Source organism: Akebia trifoliata, chromosome 14, assembly GCF_017979445.1.
Source record: "Akebia trifoliata isolate Shusen 1 chromosome 14, ASM1797944v1, whole genome shotgun sequence".
NCBI lineage: Eukaryota > Viridiplantae > Streptophyta > Magnoliopsida > Ranunculales > Lardizabalaceae > Akebia > Akebia trifoliata.
Window position 1 is genome coordinate 7120219 of NC_141388.1, and position 16139 is coordinate 7136357.

A 16139-nucleotide genomic window follows, 5' to 3' on the forward strand; every position below is an offset into this window, starting at 1 on the left:
AAAAACTTGAGAAAATTTCGAAGATTATACAAAATATTTTATCGGATTTATTATCAAAATTTATCATCTTCAACTTCTTTCTAAATCCTATCTTCTTCTTGATGTTTGAATGTTAAAAATTAAAAAATAAAACTAAAATTTTAGAGGTAAAAGGTAAAAATATTTCATATTCCATGATTACTCGAGGGATCGTCAATTAATTCATCAATACGCCAAATTAATCAACTTACCCTTAATTTGGAGAATTTTACTAATTTTTTGAAAAATTCAGAGAATTTTGCTATTAGAAAAAATTTAACAAGAAAATAGATTGAATATAAAACTGACCACAGAAAGTTGAGGACCTATGTTATCTGGTTTGTCAGTCGACTTAGTTAAAATTCAGGTTCACGGTTCACCACTCTAGAACGAACCCAGTTCATAGAAGTAAATTCCATATAGGAAGTTGGGGGTCATTTACGTTTAGTTCGCAAAGAAGACGAGCTGGGTCAAAAACTAGAAGGGAGCGTGTCATCCCATAGAAAATTTCTTTTTCTTTTTCTTTTCCTTAGGGAATGAAAATAAAGTTACTTGCCATAATAAAAAAGAGAAAAATCGAGTATAACAATTTCTTGGGAAATTGGGCTGATTATCATAGGAGCCCCACGACCAACACTTATGGGATCACCCTGAAATCATTGCAACTATGCATGGAATGAAGAAACAACCCAACCATCAACAACGACTCACATTCTCATTGGCATTGCCTCTAAAATTGTTGACTGAATTTACAATGAGGAAAAAAGAATACAGATTCCCACTAAACAATGTATTTGAATAGTTAAAAAAAAAAAAAAAAACCAATGAATGTTAATTAGCGTGCATGTAAATTTTTATCGACCCTTCAATACCTATGTGGCGTTCGAAGTCACTCGAAATAACCAATTGTTTGCCAGCCGCACTCCTTTTATGTCTCCTCTCCACTCCAATGGAAACAAATTCAGGTAGAAATGAAAGAATGCGAACCAGGCTTCAGTAAATGTGAACTGTCGTGGTGCTGTTAGAAAAATGGTTTTTCTCTCCTCAAATCTGTATGAGCTTCTTCTTCGTCTCTTGATTGGTTGATTATATATGACTTATGGGTTCGGGAGTAAGAAAAGAAAAGTTTGATGGTTAGGTGTTAGACCTCTCTGTGTTGTCTATTTCAGCGTTCTATCCTCCAATGGTTCTTTGCTTGTACCCATGTTTATGCCTTTCAAATAATTTTTCCTTTGTCTTCCTCTTCTTATCCATCTTCTGTCTATATCTCTCCTCTCTCTCCCTCTCATAAATCCCTTGCCAATAAACTTCCCCAGTGAAGGGCCAAAGCCATCCCTCCCTTGGATGGTCGTTGTCATCTGCTGCTTCTGCCAGATCCTCATCCATACTCTTTAACAATGTGAAGTTGAAAAACTTCACCCACATGAACCCCTTGCGTTGCTCGACTGGGTGCTGCTCCTTGAGTGTTCCAGATCTTGGGTCTATGTAAACCATCCTTCGAGCACTGTGGTAAGCCCAGACATTGACCAGGAGTTCCAACATCCGGCAGTAACAGTGCTTTTTCTGAATATCACAAAACAATGACAAACATAAAGCCCTAAATCTCAACAATCAAATCCAAAACCTAAAAATTGGAGTCTACATGAGCACAAGTAGCTTACCTCTAGCTCTGAAGATCCTAGCAAACATGTATTAGTGTTGTTCGATTCATTGTTCAAGCTATCAAGTGAATCAGCAAACATCCTGTGATACAGTAATGGAAGATATCAATCGAAAAATTTCAAACAATACTCGAGAGACATGAGAGTCATGGTTGAAGTTATCTCCACTCTTACCTCGAAAACATTACAAATTCTAAAAAGGACGGTGTTGGCATCACCCAACTATGCAGTGCAGACCAGTGACCGCCATCCTCGGGCATAGGAGGGAGAGCTTCTATTTCTGGTGATAAACCATACATCCGGCGGAAAGCATCCCCAAAAACAGTTCTGCATGCATTTAAATATAAGGTGTCTTTCCCCCCCAAATATATATATATATATATAGGGAAATGTTCAGCACCCTAAGTTTTACCACACATTTTAACAAACGTTTTTTGTCCTACATGGTTAGAAGTTTTGGAATGGGCTGATTTTTGGTGAGGATGATCTCTATGATTAGAAGATCATCCTCCCCAAAAATCAGCCCATTCCGAAATGTTTAGCCCCATGTTTACAAGTTGAAAAATCGTGGACCGTCCATTTTTGTAAATCATTTTTGATGGGGTTAGAAGTTTTGGAATGAGCTGATTTTTGGTGAGGATGATCTCCTCACCATAGAGATCATCCTCACCAAAAATCAGCCCATTCCAAAACTTCTAACCCATGTAGGACAAAACACGTTTGTTAAAGTGTGTGGTAAAACTTAGGGTGCCGAACGGGACCCATATATATATATATATATTTAGAATGAAAGAATTGTTATAATTGGAGATCCTACAAATATTGTGGAAAGTTGCACTCCACTATAACCTTCAGGAAAATTGCATTGTTATGGTACAAGAATATCTCTGAAGACAATTTTTTTATTGGTTGAATATCTGTCATTTTATACCCTCAAAGAGGGTTTAGAAAATTTTGCAAGTGATGTAGTTCATTAACTACACAACCCTTTCGGTCCACTAAGACAAGACATTAGGTAAGGTTGGACAAAGAAAGAATACCCTTTTTTATGAACATATAAAATTTTATTTGTCTATAATTTAAATTTTATATGCAAGTCATTATCAAATAAGAACCATATTGACGCATGGAGCAAATCAACCAGAGTCAAAACACAAAACCCAATCCAACACGTGAACACGAATCACATGCAAGGATGTGATTCATTCTGATGTTGTAGAAAACCTACCTGCAGCGACCACCATTTAAAATATCACACAGTGACCAAAATGTAAGAATATCATTGCCTCCTGCAACTCCATTGTCTAGATCCAACCGAGCCCAATAGTAGATAATATCTCCTTCAGTTTCTGCCTGTATAGTTTCTTCCAGAGCTGTTTCAGCTTTAATAGATAAAGAAACCTGTTTTAAGGGGGGGAACTTTATCATTGACATTTTCTTTTTTTTCTTTTTTTTTTGATAAATATAAATTTTATAAATGAAGAAACAAGAAAAAAGAAGAAAAGAAATCCATAAATTGCTACTTTAGCCTACTTCTGTATTAACATGCCCAAGTGTTTGAATCATTAGGGATTTTCATAATGGACAATTTGTCGAAAGCTTGTGTGCTATTTGTCTAGGCAAAGTTGTTATAACCTATGTGTAACCTACAGACCTAGGAAACTATGTGCAAGGAATCATTGCATTGCAAATTGCAACTTTCCCCAAATGCTAAGACAGGATATTAGGTAAGGAGTTTAAATAACAATAGCCATCAACAAGATATTGATAAGAAAATCAAGCCATCTGATCAAAGTAAGGAAAAGGGAGAAAAGAAGATACCATGAACTTGTAATTCCACATAATAATAAAAAAACATATCTTGCTCAAGCAATGCAAACCATTACAACTTAATCTATTTCTTCTTCTCTTTCTCATTTGTTTAATGTTTCTGATTAACTAAAACACTCAACCTACGGTTGTGCCAAAATAAAAGAAAATCTCCAAAACAAGACATACCTTCCTTCCAGCAGCATGCCATGACTGAAACCCGATCCAAGGTATTTTGTGAATGTTATCCACTCTATTTGCAATAGAAAACATGCCCCCAAGCTCGCAAAGGAGATCTCTATAGTATGTGTTATTCAGGAGCGGAAGCCGACCAACTGCATCCACATCATCTGATTTTGATCTTCTCACTCTTGTTGACTGATGGTAAGAAGGTTTGATTGTAAGAAAATGAACATACAAGATCAATTACAGTGACTAACATTTTCCACACAGTTTAGTCAATTGTAATAAGCTCATTTTACATAAATAAAAGGCTTTGATTATGAGAAAATGAACACACAAGTTCAATTACAGTAACTAGCATTTTTCCACGCAGTTTAGGCAATTGTAATAACCTCATTTTACATCAAATAAGAGGGAGGAGGGTCTTTGTATAAGGGATATTTGTTTTCAAATGCTTACAACGGAAGCTAAATTAGAAAGTTTGAACACAGCATCTTATCAGCAAGTACTAAACCGAAAGAAATGACAGCCAATGACCAGATTGAAGTCTAAGTCCCAGGGCTTGTGAATTGTTGCAGGCAATATTGAACACATAGGAGGACTACAAGAACGGTGAGTTAATAGGAAAAAAAGAGGAAAATGTGATAATTAATCTGTTACAAATGACAATGACACGAACCCAAAAATGAATGTTTCATCTCCATATACACAAGCAACCCGCAAACAGAGAGAACAACTACTTCAGCCTAAGTTTTATCTGGACCGGCAAATTGTAAAATATAAGCAACAAGGAAACGACAAGGTCAAAAACCATGATGGTTGAAACAATTAAGAGCAAACAAATAACAATCAGAATAACATCCTAAATATTGGGAAGCTGAAGAACGACATTTTAATATAAATCCAAACATAAAGCATGATGTAGAAATAGAGACTCAGATAAGCTCCATTTTTGGAGAACTATAATTGAAATCTAGCTGTAAGAGTTGTCCAAAAACTTAAAAAAGAGAACAAGAAAATAGAAGAATTGGTGAAAGGAATGATTTATAGAAACTAACTTAAGGAAACTCACAAGACTTAGCCCACGGTACAGAGAACCATGGTGTAAAAATGGCCAGGCACCAGCTCCAGCATATATCTCATAAATACATAATGGCTGGCCAGTCCTCTCAAGCTCTCCTTCATCTCTTTCATTTACTTCAAATTTAAGTTTTTCAGATTTTCGAGCATTACGATATATCTCATCCCACGAATCTGAGGGTTTCTCCATCCTTTCTTCTAGCTGCAGTCATGGAATGATATTCTATTAAAGTGTTGTTAGAAGATAAGATTTTTAAAAAGATAATTATACCAGAAAAATACCATACCTCCTCTGTTTCACGCCTCTCAAAATCTTCAGAATTTTCAATTTCACTCAAAATTTTCCAATCTAACTCGGTTGGGTTTTCCTGAGTCAAAATATCAGTTTCATCCTCAGTAGTGTTCCTCACATTGTTGAGGGTGGCAAATCCTTCCTCTAGGGAATATACAACACTGGATTTTCTCATATGACTACTGTCCTGATCAAAGTTGGGAATTTCGTTCTCTCTCGGCTCCATCTCCTTTCGGAACAAATTCCAATCCCATGTGCGTTGCTGAAGCTCAGAAATAGGACCAGGTAGCACAACATCTGATGGAAAATGGATAACATTTTCTAGAAGATTTGCATAACCAGATACACATTCTGATGCCATCATGTTCTTAGCAAGCAACTTTCCAGAGGAAGCAACCAGGTGAGCAAATTTAGAAAGTTTACTATTTGTCACTAAAAGTGAGAAAGCTCTCACCAGCATGTCTGGATCACGCTTTCGGAAAATTAATCCATGGACTCCATCCACAACCTGTAATGTCATAATTGTGTTACGAAAATAAGGAACATAGTGCAAAATACCATATATGCTTTAGACAAAAGGTTTACAAGAATAAGGTACCCCAGAATAAACTCACGTATTTCTTTATGATAGGCAAATCAGGTGCAATGACAGGAATTTCGAAGGACATGGCCCGGACCAATAGGGGAGGAAAACCTTGTTCATTTTGGAAAGATCCATGAATTACAATATCAGCCATCAATAAAACACTGTCCACATCACCATCCAGACCCTGGTGCATTAAAGAACCACGAGGAAGACCTAGACGTGAACCAACTACCTGCACCATTCACATATTACACATCAGAGAATAAGCAATAGGAGGATCAAGAGAATCTAGCAAAAATTTAAATTGGAATCAATGTGCCACTGTATTGGAGCAGGCAATTATTGTGAAGAATTCCAACCAAAGTATGTGTACAATATAAAAAATAAGACCTATAACAAAGAGAGCAGAATAAACAGTAATTAGTGATAGATTACAAAAGTTATTGGAACACAAAGTGGAAGTTTGGAAGATTATTAGGCTATAAAAGTTTGGAAAGTGGGCATGTTTGATTCTTTTCAACCTTTGAGTGAGAGGGGTGTTGAGTGCGGGATTCGCCTGCTCCCGGGTGTTACACATCATCGTACCCCTATTTAGCCCAATTTCCTGTTACATTCATTTGTGCGCCCCTTTCCTAACGTGTCGGACCTTTTGGGATAGATGGTTGATTAACATGCTCATCATATTAGCATGACATGTCCACTCATGGATGGAATCTCTCAGCCAACATGGGTACAACATTTTAAATGATGGATTTCATTAAGTTCATAAATCATTAATGCATATATATTACTATCGCGATCCTGACAGTGGAAGTCATCCATGAGCTTAACTATACAACCAATTCAGTAAATGAGTTCTAGTATCAAGCTGGTGTCTTGGATTAGAGGCAAGGAAGTGTAACATGACTGTTCTTATATGAGATTCAGTCTAAAACGTACGTAGGCTCACATTCAAGTGTGGATATCTAGATGGTTATAGTTTCTAAGAAAAAAGTAGGTTTCTACCTCTGTTTTTCTGTGTATCTCCTACACCTATGACTACTCAACTACCTCCACTGAAATGAGGAAATCAATATGGATTATTAATGGGTTGAATGAGGCATCAACCGTTCTGATGAAAACCTATTTACTTGACAACATCAGAAGGTGACCCTTTACAGGAAAAGGTATCACAAAAGTTACTTGCTAACCCATACCAATTTACCACTGAACTACCCTTGATGGTGAAATTACCTATGGAGATGAACAGTATATGAATTGAGGAGCCTTCATGCAAAATAAAACCACACCAACCGAAATCACCTTTACAAATAAAATATACCAATTGCTCTTTTCATAGATAATAGATTCAATTCCATCTTAATGTAAGACTATTGATCCATTGAGATGCTTGGACCATTCAATAATCCATGAAAAGATGTTTGAAAGCTTTCTTGTGGTACAGATGTTATTTGTCAACCTTTAAATTCCAGTACAAAGCCAATTACAAAGAAGGATGGAGAAGGCAGGAACAATTTAATGCCGTACACACAGGAGAAAAGTATAAAGCATCCAATGCATCAATCAGTGGTTGAATACCTGCAAAGCATCATCATATCCATCCGTGGAGTTCCCACATAAGAAGATAAATTTAAATGATCCTTCCACCTTCCTGCTTCTTGTAAATCTCAACAGCAGAGGTCCCATGGCATGCATGGCCACAACATAGTCCAACGATAGGTTGTCGTAGAAGAGAGAGCTTCCAATAACCAAAACCACCAGATCATCTTTACCGAGTCCATTGTCCGTCCTTAGCTGGTATTTGGAATGGGACTTAATATAGTGTTCTGCACCCCAAACATCCACTGGGGAGCCAGGGATTACGAAGAAATTTCCAGTATCAAGCACACTATATAACATCTGACAAAGGAAGCAGCAGTAAATGAATTGACAAATGCATCAGAGATTTAGATTGTCTGATAAGCTTCTTAAATCGAAGTTAGCAACATATGTTTATATAATCAACACAATTTATAAGAAGGGGATCTACCGGCAAAGAGAAATCTGGAAACACAACAACATCAGCCCTTCTAAAAGCACTTCTCCACTCTACAATAAGATGTTCCCAGCCCATCTCCAGATACATTGGAAGGCGTTTTGCAAGGATATCTTCCTGAACTATCCATATAAGCGGTATGGAACAAAAAGGCTCCTGCATAAGGCTGCATACCATATAAAACTCACTAACCATAGCATAAAAATACGCCATAAGACACAGGCCAACATTAATGTCCGAAAAAAGATGTAGAATGGCTATTAAGGGTCATGGAAAGAGTCCATTATGAAATAACCAGGCCCAAGCCAAATCAATGCAAGACATCAAAGTGCAAGGGAATCCCCATAATGTGGGGGCATGCATTCAAAATAAAGCAATGTATAAAGGAAGTAAAGCAAAGCAGTATTCAGAAATGGTGAAAGAAATCTCCCTACAATCATTTGTGAATAAAACAACACTTAACCAAATTTTTCAGATGCATGTTCTTCTTTCATACTTCTGATAGCTAACGAAATTTATTGGAAAGAACATAAAAAACTACAAAAAGCTTGTGAATGGAGTTCCATACATCCAACAAACTAACTATAACACCACCTTGCTGGACCTTGTATTGAATATGAAAAGGACTGAAATGCGTCTCTCTTCTTAAATGAGCCATGAACAACTAAAAACTATATTTGTTAAAAATACCCACATCCAAGCTACAGGCCTACTCAATTGCATGAGCATTCTCTATATATCCCCAAGAAGTGTACAATACAAAAAATATACTCTTGAAAATGGATCCCAATACAGGAGGATAAAACAGTGATGGACCTTTTTAATGCTGAGTAAAACAAGAGGGCTCAATTGAGAGACATTAGAGCTTAATGCCCTAACCTAACGTTTTGGTGAATATTTGAAAATAGGTATTGATGGTTATGCAGCCATTACATGGCACACAGGCACAATCAACAATGGATAATCTAGAATGGTATTGGATTCTAATCCCCTTAGGAAAGTTTAAGGACTTGTTAGTAATTAAGACAAAATTCATGACATTTTGCAACCTTTCAACTTGGTTAATATCCCCCCAATTACCTAAAAGGGAGTCCCTTAAGATGGTTGGTTACGTGCAGTGAAAGCGAACCAATAGCACCAGTGAGGATTGAGGACCACAGTGGTGTAGATCTACGGCTCTAAAAACTAGGAAGTGAAAGATGAAAATGGCATGGGTCAAGGTATTGAGAAATGGTTTGAAGCATACATAATAATGGAGGATGCCCCAAACGGATCCTTGCACCCACCGAAAGTATTAGGATAGGACATGAATGTTGATGATAACATTTAACTCTGAATTAAATTTCATAGAAACCAATTTTCTTCCTCAACTCACCTAAAGAATAATTCATGTAATGCTTCTCTACTTTTAAAAATAGATAAGCCATTTTATAGCTTTAAAGTTAATTTGCCAATTTGTTTGTATCTCATGATCCTACGATGAAGGAAAGAACAACTCAGAATAATCATCATCAACAGAGCCTCAGCCCCACCATTTGGATCAGTCAGAAGAACGCTCTTAAGCCATCACATACAAGGGAGCGCAAATGAGTAAACTAATATTAAATCAAGCAAAGCATACCTTGGAATGGATTCCTTTGCTTCAAGAGAGTTCACAATAATACCTTCAAAACTGTAAGAAATAAAAAACAGAATGAGACATCTATATTAACTAAAAATAAGCATCTCCGCAAAAGGTATTCACATATTGCATAACTTCAATAAGTGAATAAAGCATAAAGAAAGGCCAAAGCCACAATGAGAAAGGCATCATAAGAAAATATGATATGTACCTTGAAAAAGGTTGGATTGTAAAAAAATTCTCTAAATTAGCAAATATATCAGCAAAAGAACAAAAAAATATGAAATAAATCACATGTGAAACCTACATTGACCAATCAACATGTCCAGTGCTATTGGGGCTTAAAATGGAAAGTTGACCTATTTGTTCCCACAACGAATGTGCCTCACCATCCTCTGCTGCATATATCTGTAGAAGCATTAGTAAAAAAAAGTGTATACTTGAGAGAACCCACCTAGAATAGTTATGTAGTATGTGTAAAGTAATCCTAGAAGACTGCGCACAATTCACATATACTACAAACTACTAGAAGATACGCAGAATGTTATCATGTAATTGCTCATGATCCAAGTAAATCTATCTATCATTCTATAATATTTGCATATAGCAGGGCGGTGGCCTAGGTAACTTGACCAGTCCAGCAGCTGGCTTGTGATAGAGAAATATATATATATATATATGGGTGGTGTTCTTTTGACAAAATCCTAGACAACATTCTAGACAAAGCATTTTATCTTAGATGGGCTAAAAATTTCAGAATGGGCTGATTTTTTTATGAGGGTGATCTCTATGGTGAGAAAATCATCCTCAAAAAAAATCAGCCAATTCAGAAATTTCTAACCCTAGTTTATAAGATGAAGAATCGTGAACCGTCAATTTTTACCGTTAGTTTGTAACCACTTTTCATGGGAGTTAGAAGTTTCAGAATTGGCTGATTTTTTGTGAGAATAATCTACTGACTATGGAGATCATCCTCACAAAAAATCAATCCATTTCGAAACTTTTTAGCCATATAAGACAAAACTTTGTCTAAAATGTTGTCTAGGATTTTGTCAAAAGAACACTACCCTATATATATATATATGAGTGTGTGTGTGTGTGTCCACGCGCGTGCGTGTGTGTCTGTGGGCCAAATGATATTCTAATTTAGGTTTGGAAGTGCATAGGAGAAACTAATTGTATAGTTTTCACAAGTGTGAGGCGCTTATGCCTCGAGGTGTGGCTTAAAGGTTTACAAGCATCCAATTCTTGTTGCCTTCTTTGATATCTTTTTATGTTATTTACTTAGTGCATCTAAAAACATGGTCAATTTTGTTGGTTAAGTTATTTAACAAGATTTTTGAGACTATGAAAATGCCTAATGGATGGATAAGCACTATGGTACCTATTCAGAAGAACAAAATAGATGAGCAAAGTTGTCAAAATTAAAGTGGGATAAAGCTTATAAGGAAAATGTGAAATTGTGGGATAGTGGTGGATAAATGATTAAGAAAAGAAACAAAACATCAAATAACCAAGTTGGCTACATCAAAGGAGGTCAACTACCAAGAGTATCTTTTTTTACTAGGTCAATTGCAAGAGAAGTTTTGAGGGAAAAAGGGATAAAAATGTACACGAATTTTATTGAATGACATAAACATATAATAAGCTCCCTAGAAAATTAATTTGGTGGGTAGAAAAAAAAAGAGTGCCAATCTATCACATGGCATGCACGTTGGAATTGTAACTAGAATCACCATAGTTGGTTCTAAGACAATGGAAGTTTCTAGGTGTGTCCCAAACAAGAGAGGAGGTAATCTGTGCAGAAAATAGTTTGAATGAGTTAAGCGTATACATTTATTGGAATTGCAGACCGAAGCACTTGTTGGAAGTATTGTCCCTTGAAGGTAGATTCCACCCTTGTAGCATAGTTATTTCCTTTTATGGTAATAAGTTACTTGAGTCTACCCCCTTGACTTGCCAGACATCAATTGAGATAGCACCAGAACAACAATCACACAAAATTGATAGTATTGGAAATAAAAAATATCATAATATTGCTGAAGAAATGAAAGAAGAGGGTTGAAGAAATCATATAAGGAAGAAAGGTTGATCTATTTATATTCAATGTCTCATTAAGAAGGAGAGAACCTCCCACGTGGACATGTGAACTAGCACTACCATCTCATATTACGAGGGAAATTGGTCAAAAGATAATACAATTCATTAAAGGGGTTAAAATAATCATATATTGTCCTATCATTAAAAGGTTCAAATGTGTTCATGATAAAGCCAATATATATAGATACCAATATAAAGGGAAAAAGAGTAATGACAGAAAAAAAAAAAAAATTAGAGAGTTTGTATTGCCACACCAACCTCAATTGTCTTTAAAAGTCAATATATATCGATACCAATATAAAGGGAAAAAGAGTAATCACAGAAAAAATAATAATAATAATAATAATAATAATAGAGAGAGAGAGAGAGAGAGAGAGAGAGTTTCTATTGCCACACCAACTTCCGCGAACGCCACCCCAAGATGCGTGCTAATTCTTTGGTGATTTACATATGAATTGGGGTGGCATTAGCAAAAGTTGGTGTGGCACTAAAATCTATCAAAAATTAACCAGATACTCATATCATGTTTCAAAATGATGAGAATATGTTTAGCTCATAACAAATCAAATTCATAAATTCATAAAGGATTAAAAATTATAAAATATGCATTGAATAAATCGGCATTGCACATAAACAGCACAAAGCTCACAAACAATTTGACATACCAATATTTATTCCATTTTTAGGGTTATATTAACATATATTCCAAAATTCACAAATCATGGCTATTTGTTAAATATGGAATGCCAACACAATGGACTATATTAGAAAATCAACACTACTCGCAACATCTGCTCCTAAGAGCCACTCACCTTAAGCACATACCCAAGTCCATGTAGACTCTTCAGCACAGTAAACAGCATCAATGTCGATGGATCTTTCTTTGTGTTCCCTAAGATCTGATATGTAAATCAACAAAGAACCATAAATTGGCAAAGTAAAATTCACTTCCGCCTAAAACATTTCACGAATCAAATTCAAATAATTTCAATTTTCAATCGGATCCAATTTTTACAAGAATAGCTAATACAAACAATTAACAGAATCGCCAATTTTGGTGAATTAAGTAAAAAAAGAACACTCACAATAGCCAATCTTGGTGATCGAATAGCGATTTTTCCCTCCGCCCGCAACCGATCAAGACCTCCCTGTTTCGCGAATCTCGTCCATAATCTAACAGGCATGAATTTCAGAGAACCTCCAAACTTCAATCCTTCGCGAAAAGATCTCCCGTTTTCTCTTCCTGGCATTGAGTTCTGCAACCCTATCGAAGCCAAGATGAATACCATGATAGATAAGATAACAGCGATGTAGAAGAAATACGTTCCTTTGAATGAAAAACCCTTGCGAACGCCTCTACTATGGTGAGATCGACTCCGCCATTGCCGATCGGGCCTACGATCTCCATTTTCGCCGTGATCTTTCTGGTTCTCAGTGTGAGGATTTCGTTTGAACGGGAATCTATCTCGAATCGACTTAAACCCTAGATCGCTATTTTCTTCTACTGGAGATTTAGTTTCCGGATTCTTCGAATTTCTTCCCATCTAGTTGTATATCTTTCTTTCGATCGAAAGATAGCAAATCAAGAAAAGCTTCGGGTGGTGCTAATAGCGGGAGAAGCGCATGTTAGCGACGAACGCCAGAAGAGAGACTCCTCGAACTGTGAGAGTTGGAACAGAGCTGAGTGGTTCGACATGAATGAATCTGATTCGGTTTCTTCTCTCTCTCTCTCTCATCTGATTTAATCGCTCAATTGATTTAATAATAATTGCCCCTGAAATTTAATAAATTTTACATATTAAAGTCGGCAGGGGTACTTGAATATTCAAGAAACCAAATGAAGGGTAATATCGTCATTTAAGTGTGAAATTTGGTTAAGCTTATTTTCATGGGAAGAAGACGGCAACCTCGAACCTGATACTCTGCAGAAAAAACTTTGAAGCGGGTAGGCTGCTTCAAATTTTTGAAGCCACATCTCCTCTTTTATTACACGTGGCATTTCCAATACGGCTGATATTTAAAACGTGAAATAAATTTTTTAAACGCCACGTGTCATATAACAAAGTGGGTTTCCTCAAAATTTTGTAGCGGCCTACCAAAAAGCGTCTCAAACGCAGCTGTTGTTGTCGCGTGACCAATTCTTTGTTGGGATTACGTGTGGGACCCACCTATGAGATATTGTACTTGCGATTAGTTTTACTATCAAAAGCGCGGTCTTATTCCCATGAACAGCGGCACATGTGATCGTCGATCATTTGTCTCTTGTTGGATCTTGGCCACCAGATGTTTGACTCGTTTTCATAGTCAGACATTTAGTCTAATGGTCCATTGATCTACTTTAGTGGGACCCATTAGATGTATGGTGATCATTGATTATAGAAGATAATTATGATCCACAAAAATGGTCCATTGATCTACTTTAGTGGGACCAATTAAATGTAGGGTTCTCTGTGATTATAGAAGATAATTATAATCCACAAAATGTTGGAAATGGTTATCCATTGTTCCAGGCAAGAGTAAGTAGCATAGGCAGCACCACATGTGGCAGTTAATGTGGGTCCAATGATCATTATATTGGGATTGGACCATTTGTTATATCCCCACTTTGCTCTAGAGTCGCGATCCACAGCCATGTCCTATTACTATAGCACATATGTTGTCTACATGACATATTTTTATTGAAGATCAAATACATTGTGGAGATGTGTGCCACGTAAAAAATGACTTGGTTAGATGTCTAATGTGTTTAAAATTCCAACCAAAATGTGCCATGTACACGACATTCCATTTTATAAAGAAAGCATATAGGGATTGGGAGCCTTAAATGAAAATGGTGGCAAGCCTATTCTCTTAAAATAAAATAAAAAATCATGTGAGCCCATCTCATGTGGGTTGTCAAATGCAAATCCCACGTTGGAACATGACTGAATGATAGTATAGATTAATTATGAGGCATGTGAAGCTCCCATGCTGACACCATGTCTACATTACTATGCTATTTCACTCACACAAATATGCACCGTTCAACAAGAGACCCCAAGAACATAAATAGATAATTAACGAAGGCAAAGATACATAAGTTACTCTATTTCAATTTGAAATTTTGTTAATTACAAATTGACTTGATTACTAGAATATATTTATCGGTGCGACCATGTGATATTCAAAAACTCCACACAACATTACTCCAAAAGAAGATCAAAGAGTAGGGATTGAATAAAATTAAAAAGCTTGCAATACCTTTTGAATTTTATTTAGTAATTTCACATGATGCAAATCATTCATAAGTCTAGCAACAAATTATTAAAATGTATAGGGTTGAATTTGAAAACCCATTAATATTAAATAGGTTTAAAACATAGGGTAAACCAATCTTTAAACTATAGGGTAAATCAATCTCAACTTTTCTTTATATTTTATGTTTTATACTTTATGTTTTTATCTTTATTGCTTTAAGTTTTAGTTGTTAATATTGATTTTTTGCCTTACGTAATTTTAGTTCCACATCAAGTAGGAGAATAATAAATTTGCAATTCTTAAATAGTTATACTTCTAATAACTTTAAAATTGATAAAAGAGAGTTTTCAATATACTTTTATTCTTCGTTGTGAGAACACATAACTTTGTCAAGTTCAAAGTTACGTTCCAATTAGAATATTCTCTTAGAAACGTAGGTTATTGTATTCTAAAGAACGAATGCCTATAAACTGTAGTACTGTAGTAGTGACGAATTTCGTTTTAAAGTAGTACTCTGTACATGCCTCAACCATTAATTTTAGATAAATTTTTCTATTACATTTAATTTGAAAATCAGAAATTATTTCAAACTTATTCTCTCTTTCCATAAGAAATCAATACTCCAGAGAATAACACAAATATCTCTTATCTTCTTCATGGAAAATATTAGCCTCATAATTTTCCCTATCATCTCAACCAAATGCTAGATGGAGTGCATCAAACATTATTTGAAATTAAGAATATTCTTTCTTTAAATGCTTTTGTCTTACTTTAGATTTTTTTTTCAAAATAAATTGACATAAAGCTTTTTGAATATTTCTACAATGATATTTTATTATTAAATAAATAGTTTTACTCAAGATGGTTGAGGCTCTCCATCAAATAATCAGTTGTGGTAAGAGGAAAAAAAACAAAAAACAAATTTTCTATAGATCTAGTATACATCCTCACAAAAAACCTATCTATTCTAAAACTGTTAACCCCATCAAAAGTGGTTTACAAATAATTGACGATTCACAATTCTTTAACTTGTAAATTGAAAATTTAAAAATTGGCTGATTTTTTATGAGAATAATCTACTCATCACAGAGATCACTCCCACAAAAAATCAGCATATTCTGAAACTTCTAACTAATATAGTGAAAAACATTTGGCACAATGTTTGATTCTCTTTAAGGCCTTTAAATGCTCCGCATACAAGAAATATGAGTTCTGTGGGAGTAACATTGAAATGTACATCGTGAGGAACATTTCTAACATGGATGTGTATCAAAACCATAAACGATGTTCATTGAGATACGAATGAAATCTCAATAAAAACATTTATGGTTTTGACACATTCACGTCAGAAATATCCCCGATGATGTACATTTTAATGTTACTTCAGCATTATCTAAGAAATATAGTTATTTTACCTATTTGATCATTTTTTTAATAAATAATATTTATCAATTTTCAAATTGAAAAGGAAAACTTATTATGTGTGCATTAAACATAATTAATGCATTTACATATTA

General features: G+C 35.4%; 1 protein-coding gene across 2 annotated transcripts; it reads right to left on the reverse strand.

Annotated features, from left to right (window-relative positions):
• Positions 1 to 714: 714 nt before the first annotated feature.
• LOC147385913 (UDP-Glycosyltransferase superfamily protein) lies at positions 715 to 13251 on the reverse strand. 2 transcript variants are annotated; one of them, XM_086422216.1, is made up of 14 exons: positions 12471 to 13251; positions 12198 to 12284; positions 9593 to 9693; positions 9286 to 9336; positions 7659 to 7830; positions 7208 to 7528; positions 5658 to 5861; positions 5039 to 5551; positions 4744 to 4953; positions 3678 to 3866; positions 2908 to 3080; positions 1854 to 2006; positions 1680 to 1761; positions 715 to 1581 (listed from the first exon to the last, which is right to left on the reverse strand). In XM_086422216.1, the coding sequence occupies exons 1-14, from the start codon at positions 12927 to 12929 to the stop codon at positions 1192 to 1194; spliced, it is 3105 nt and encodes a 1034-aa protein (XP_086278342.1). In that variant the 5' UTR covers positions 12930 to 13251; the 3' UTR covers positions 715 to 1191. The 2 variants fall into 2 exon arrangements, with proteins under 2 accessions (XP_086278342.1, XP_086278343.1); XM_086422217.1 differs by lacking the exon at positions 9593 to 9693 and having other exon boundaries at positions 12471 to 12612.
• Between the last annotated feature and the right edge of the window lie 2888 nt (positions 13252 to 16139).

Coding starts and splice junctions, on each gene's coding strand:
- LOC147385913 (XM_086422216.1), bottom strand. CDS start 12,929: ATGGGAAGAAATTCGAAGAATCCGGAAACTAAATCTCCAGTAGAAGAA. Junction 4,954..5,038: donor AGAGGCGTGAAACAGAGGAG/GTATGGTATTTT, acceptor CCATGACTGCAG/CTAGAAGAAAGGATGGAGAA. Junction 1,762..1,853: donor GAATTTGTAATGTTTTCGAG/GTAAGAGTGGAG, acceptor ACTGTATCACAG/GATGTTTGCTGATTCACTTG.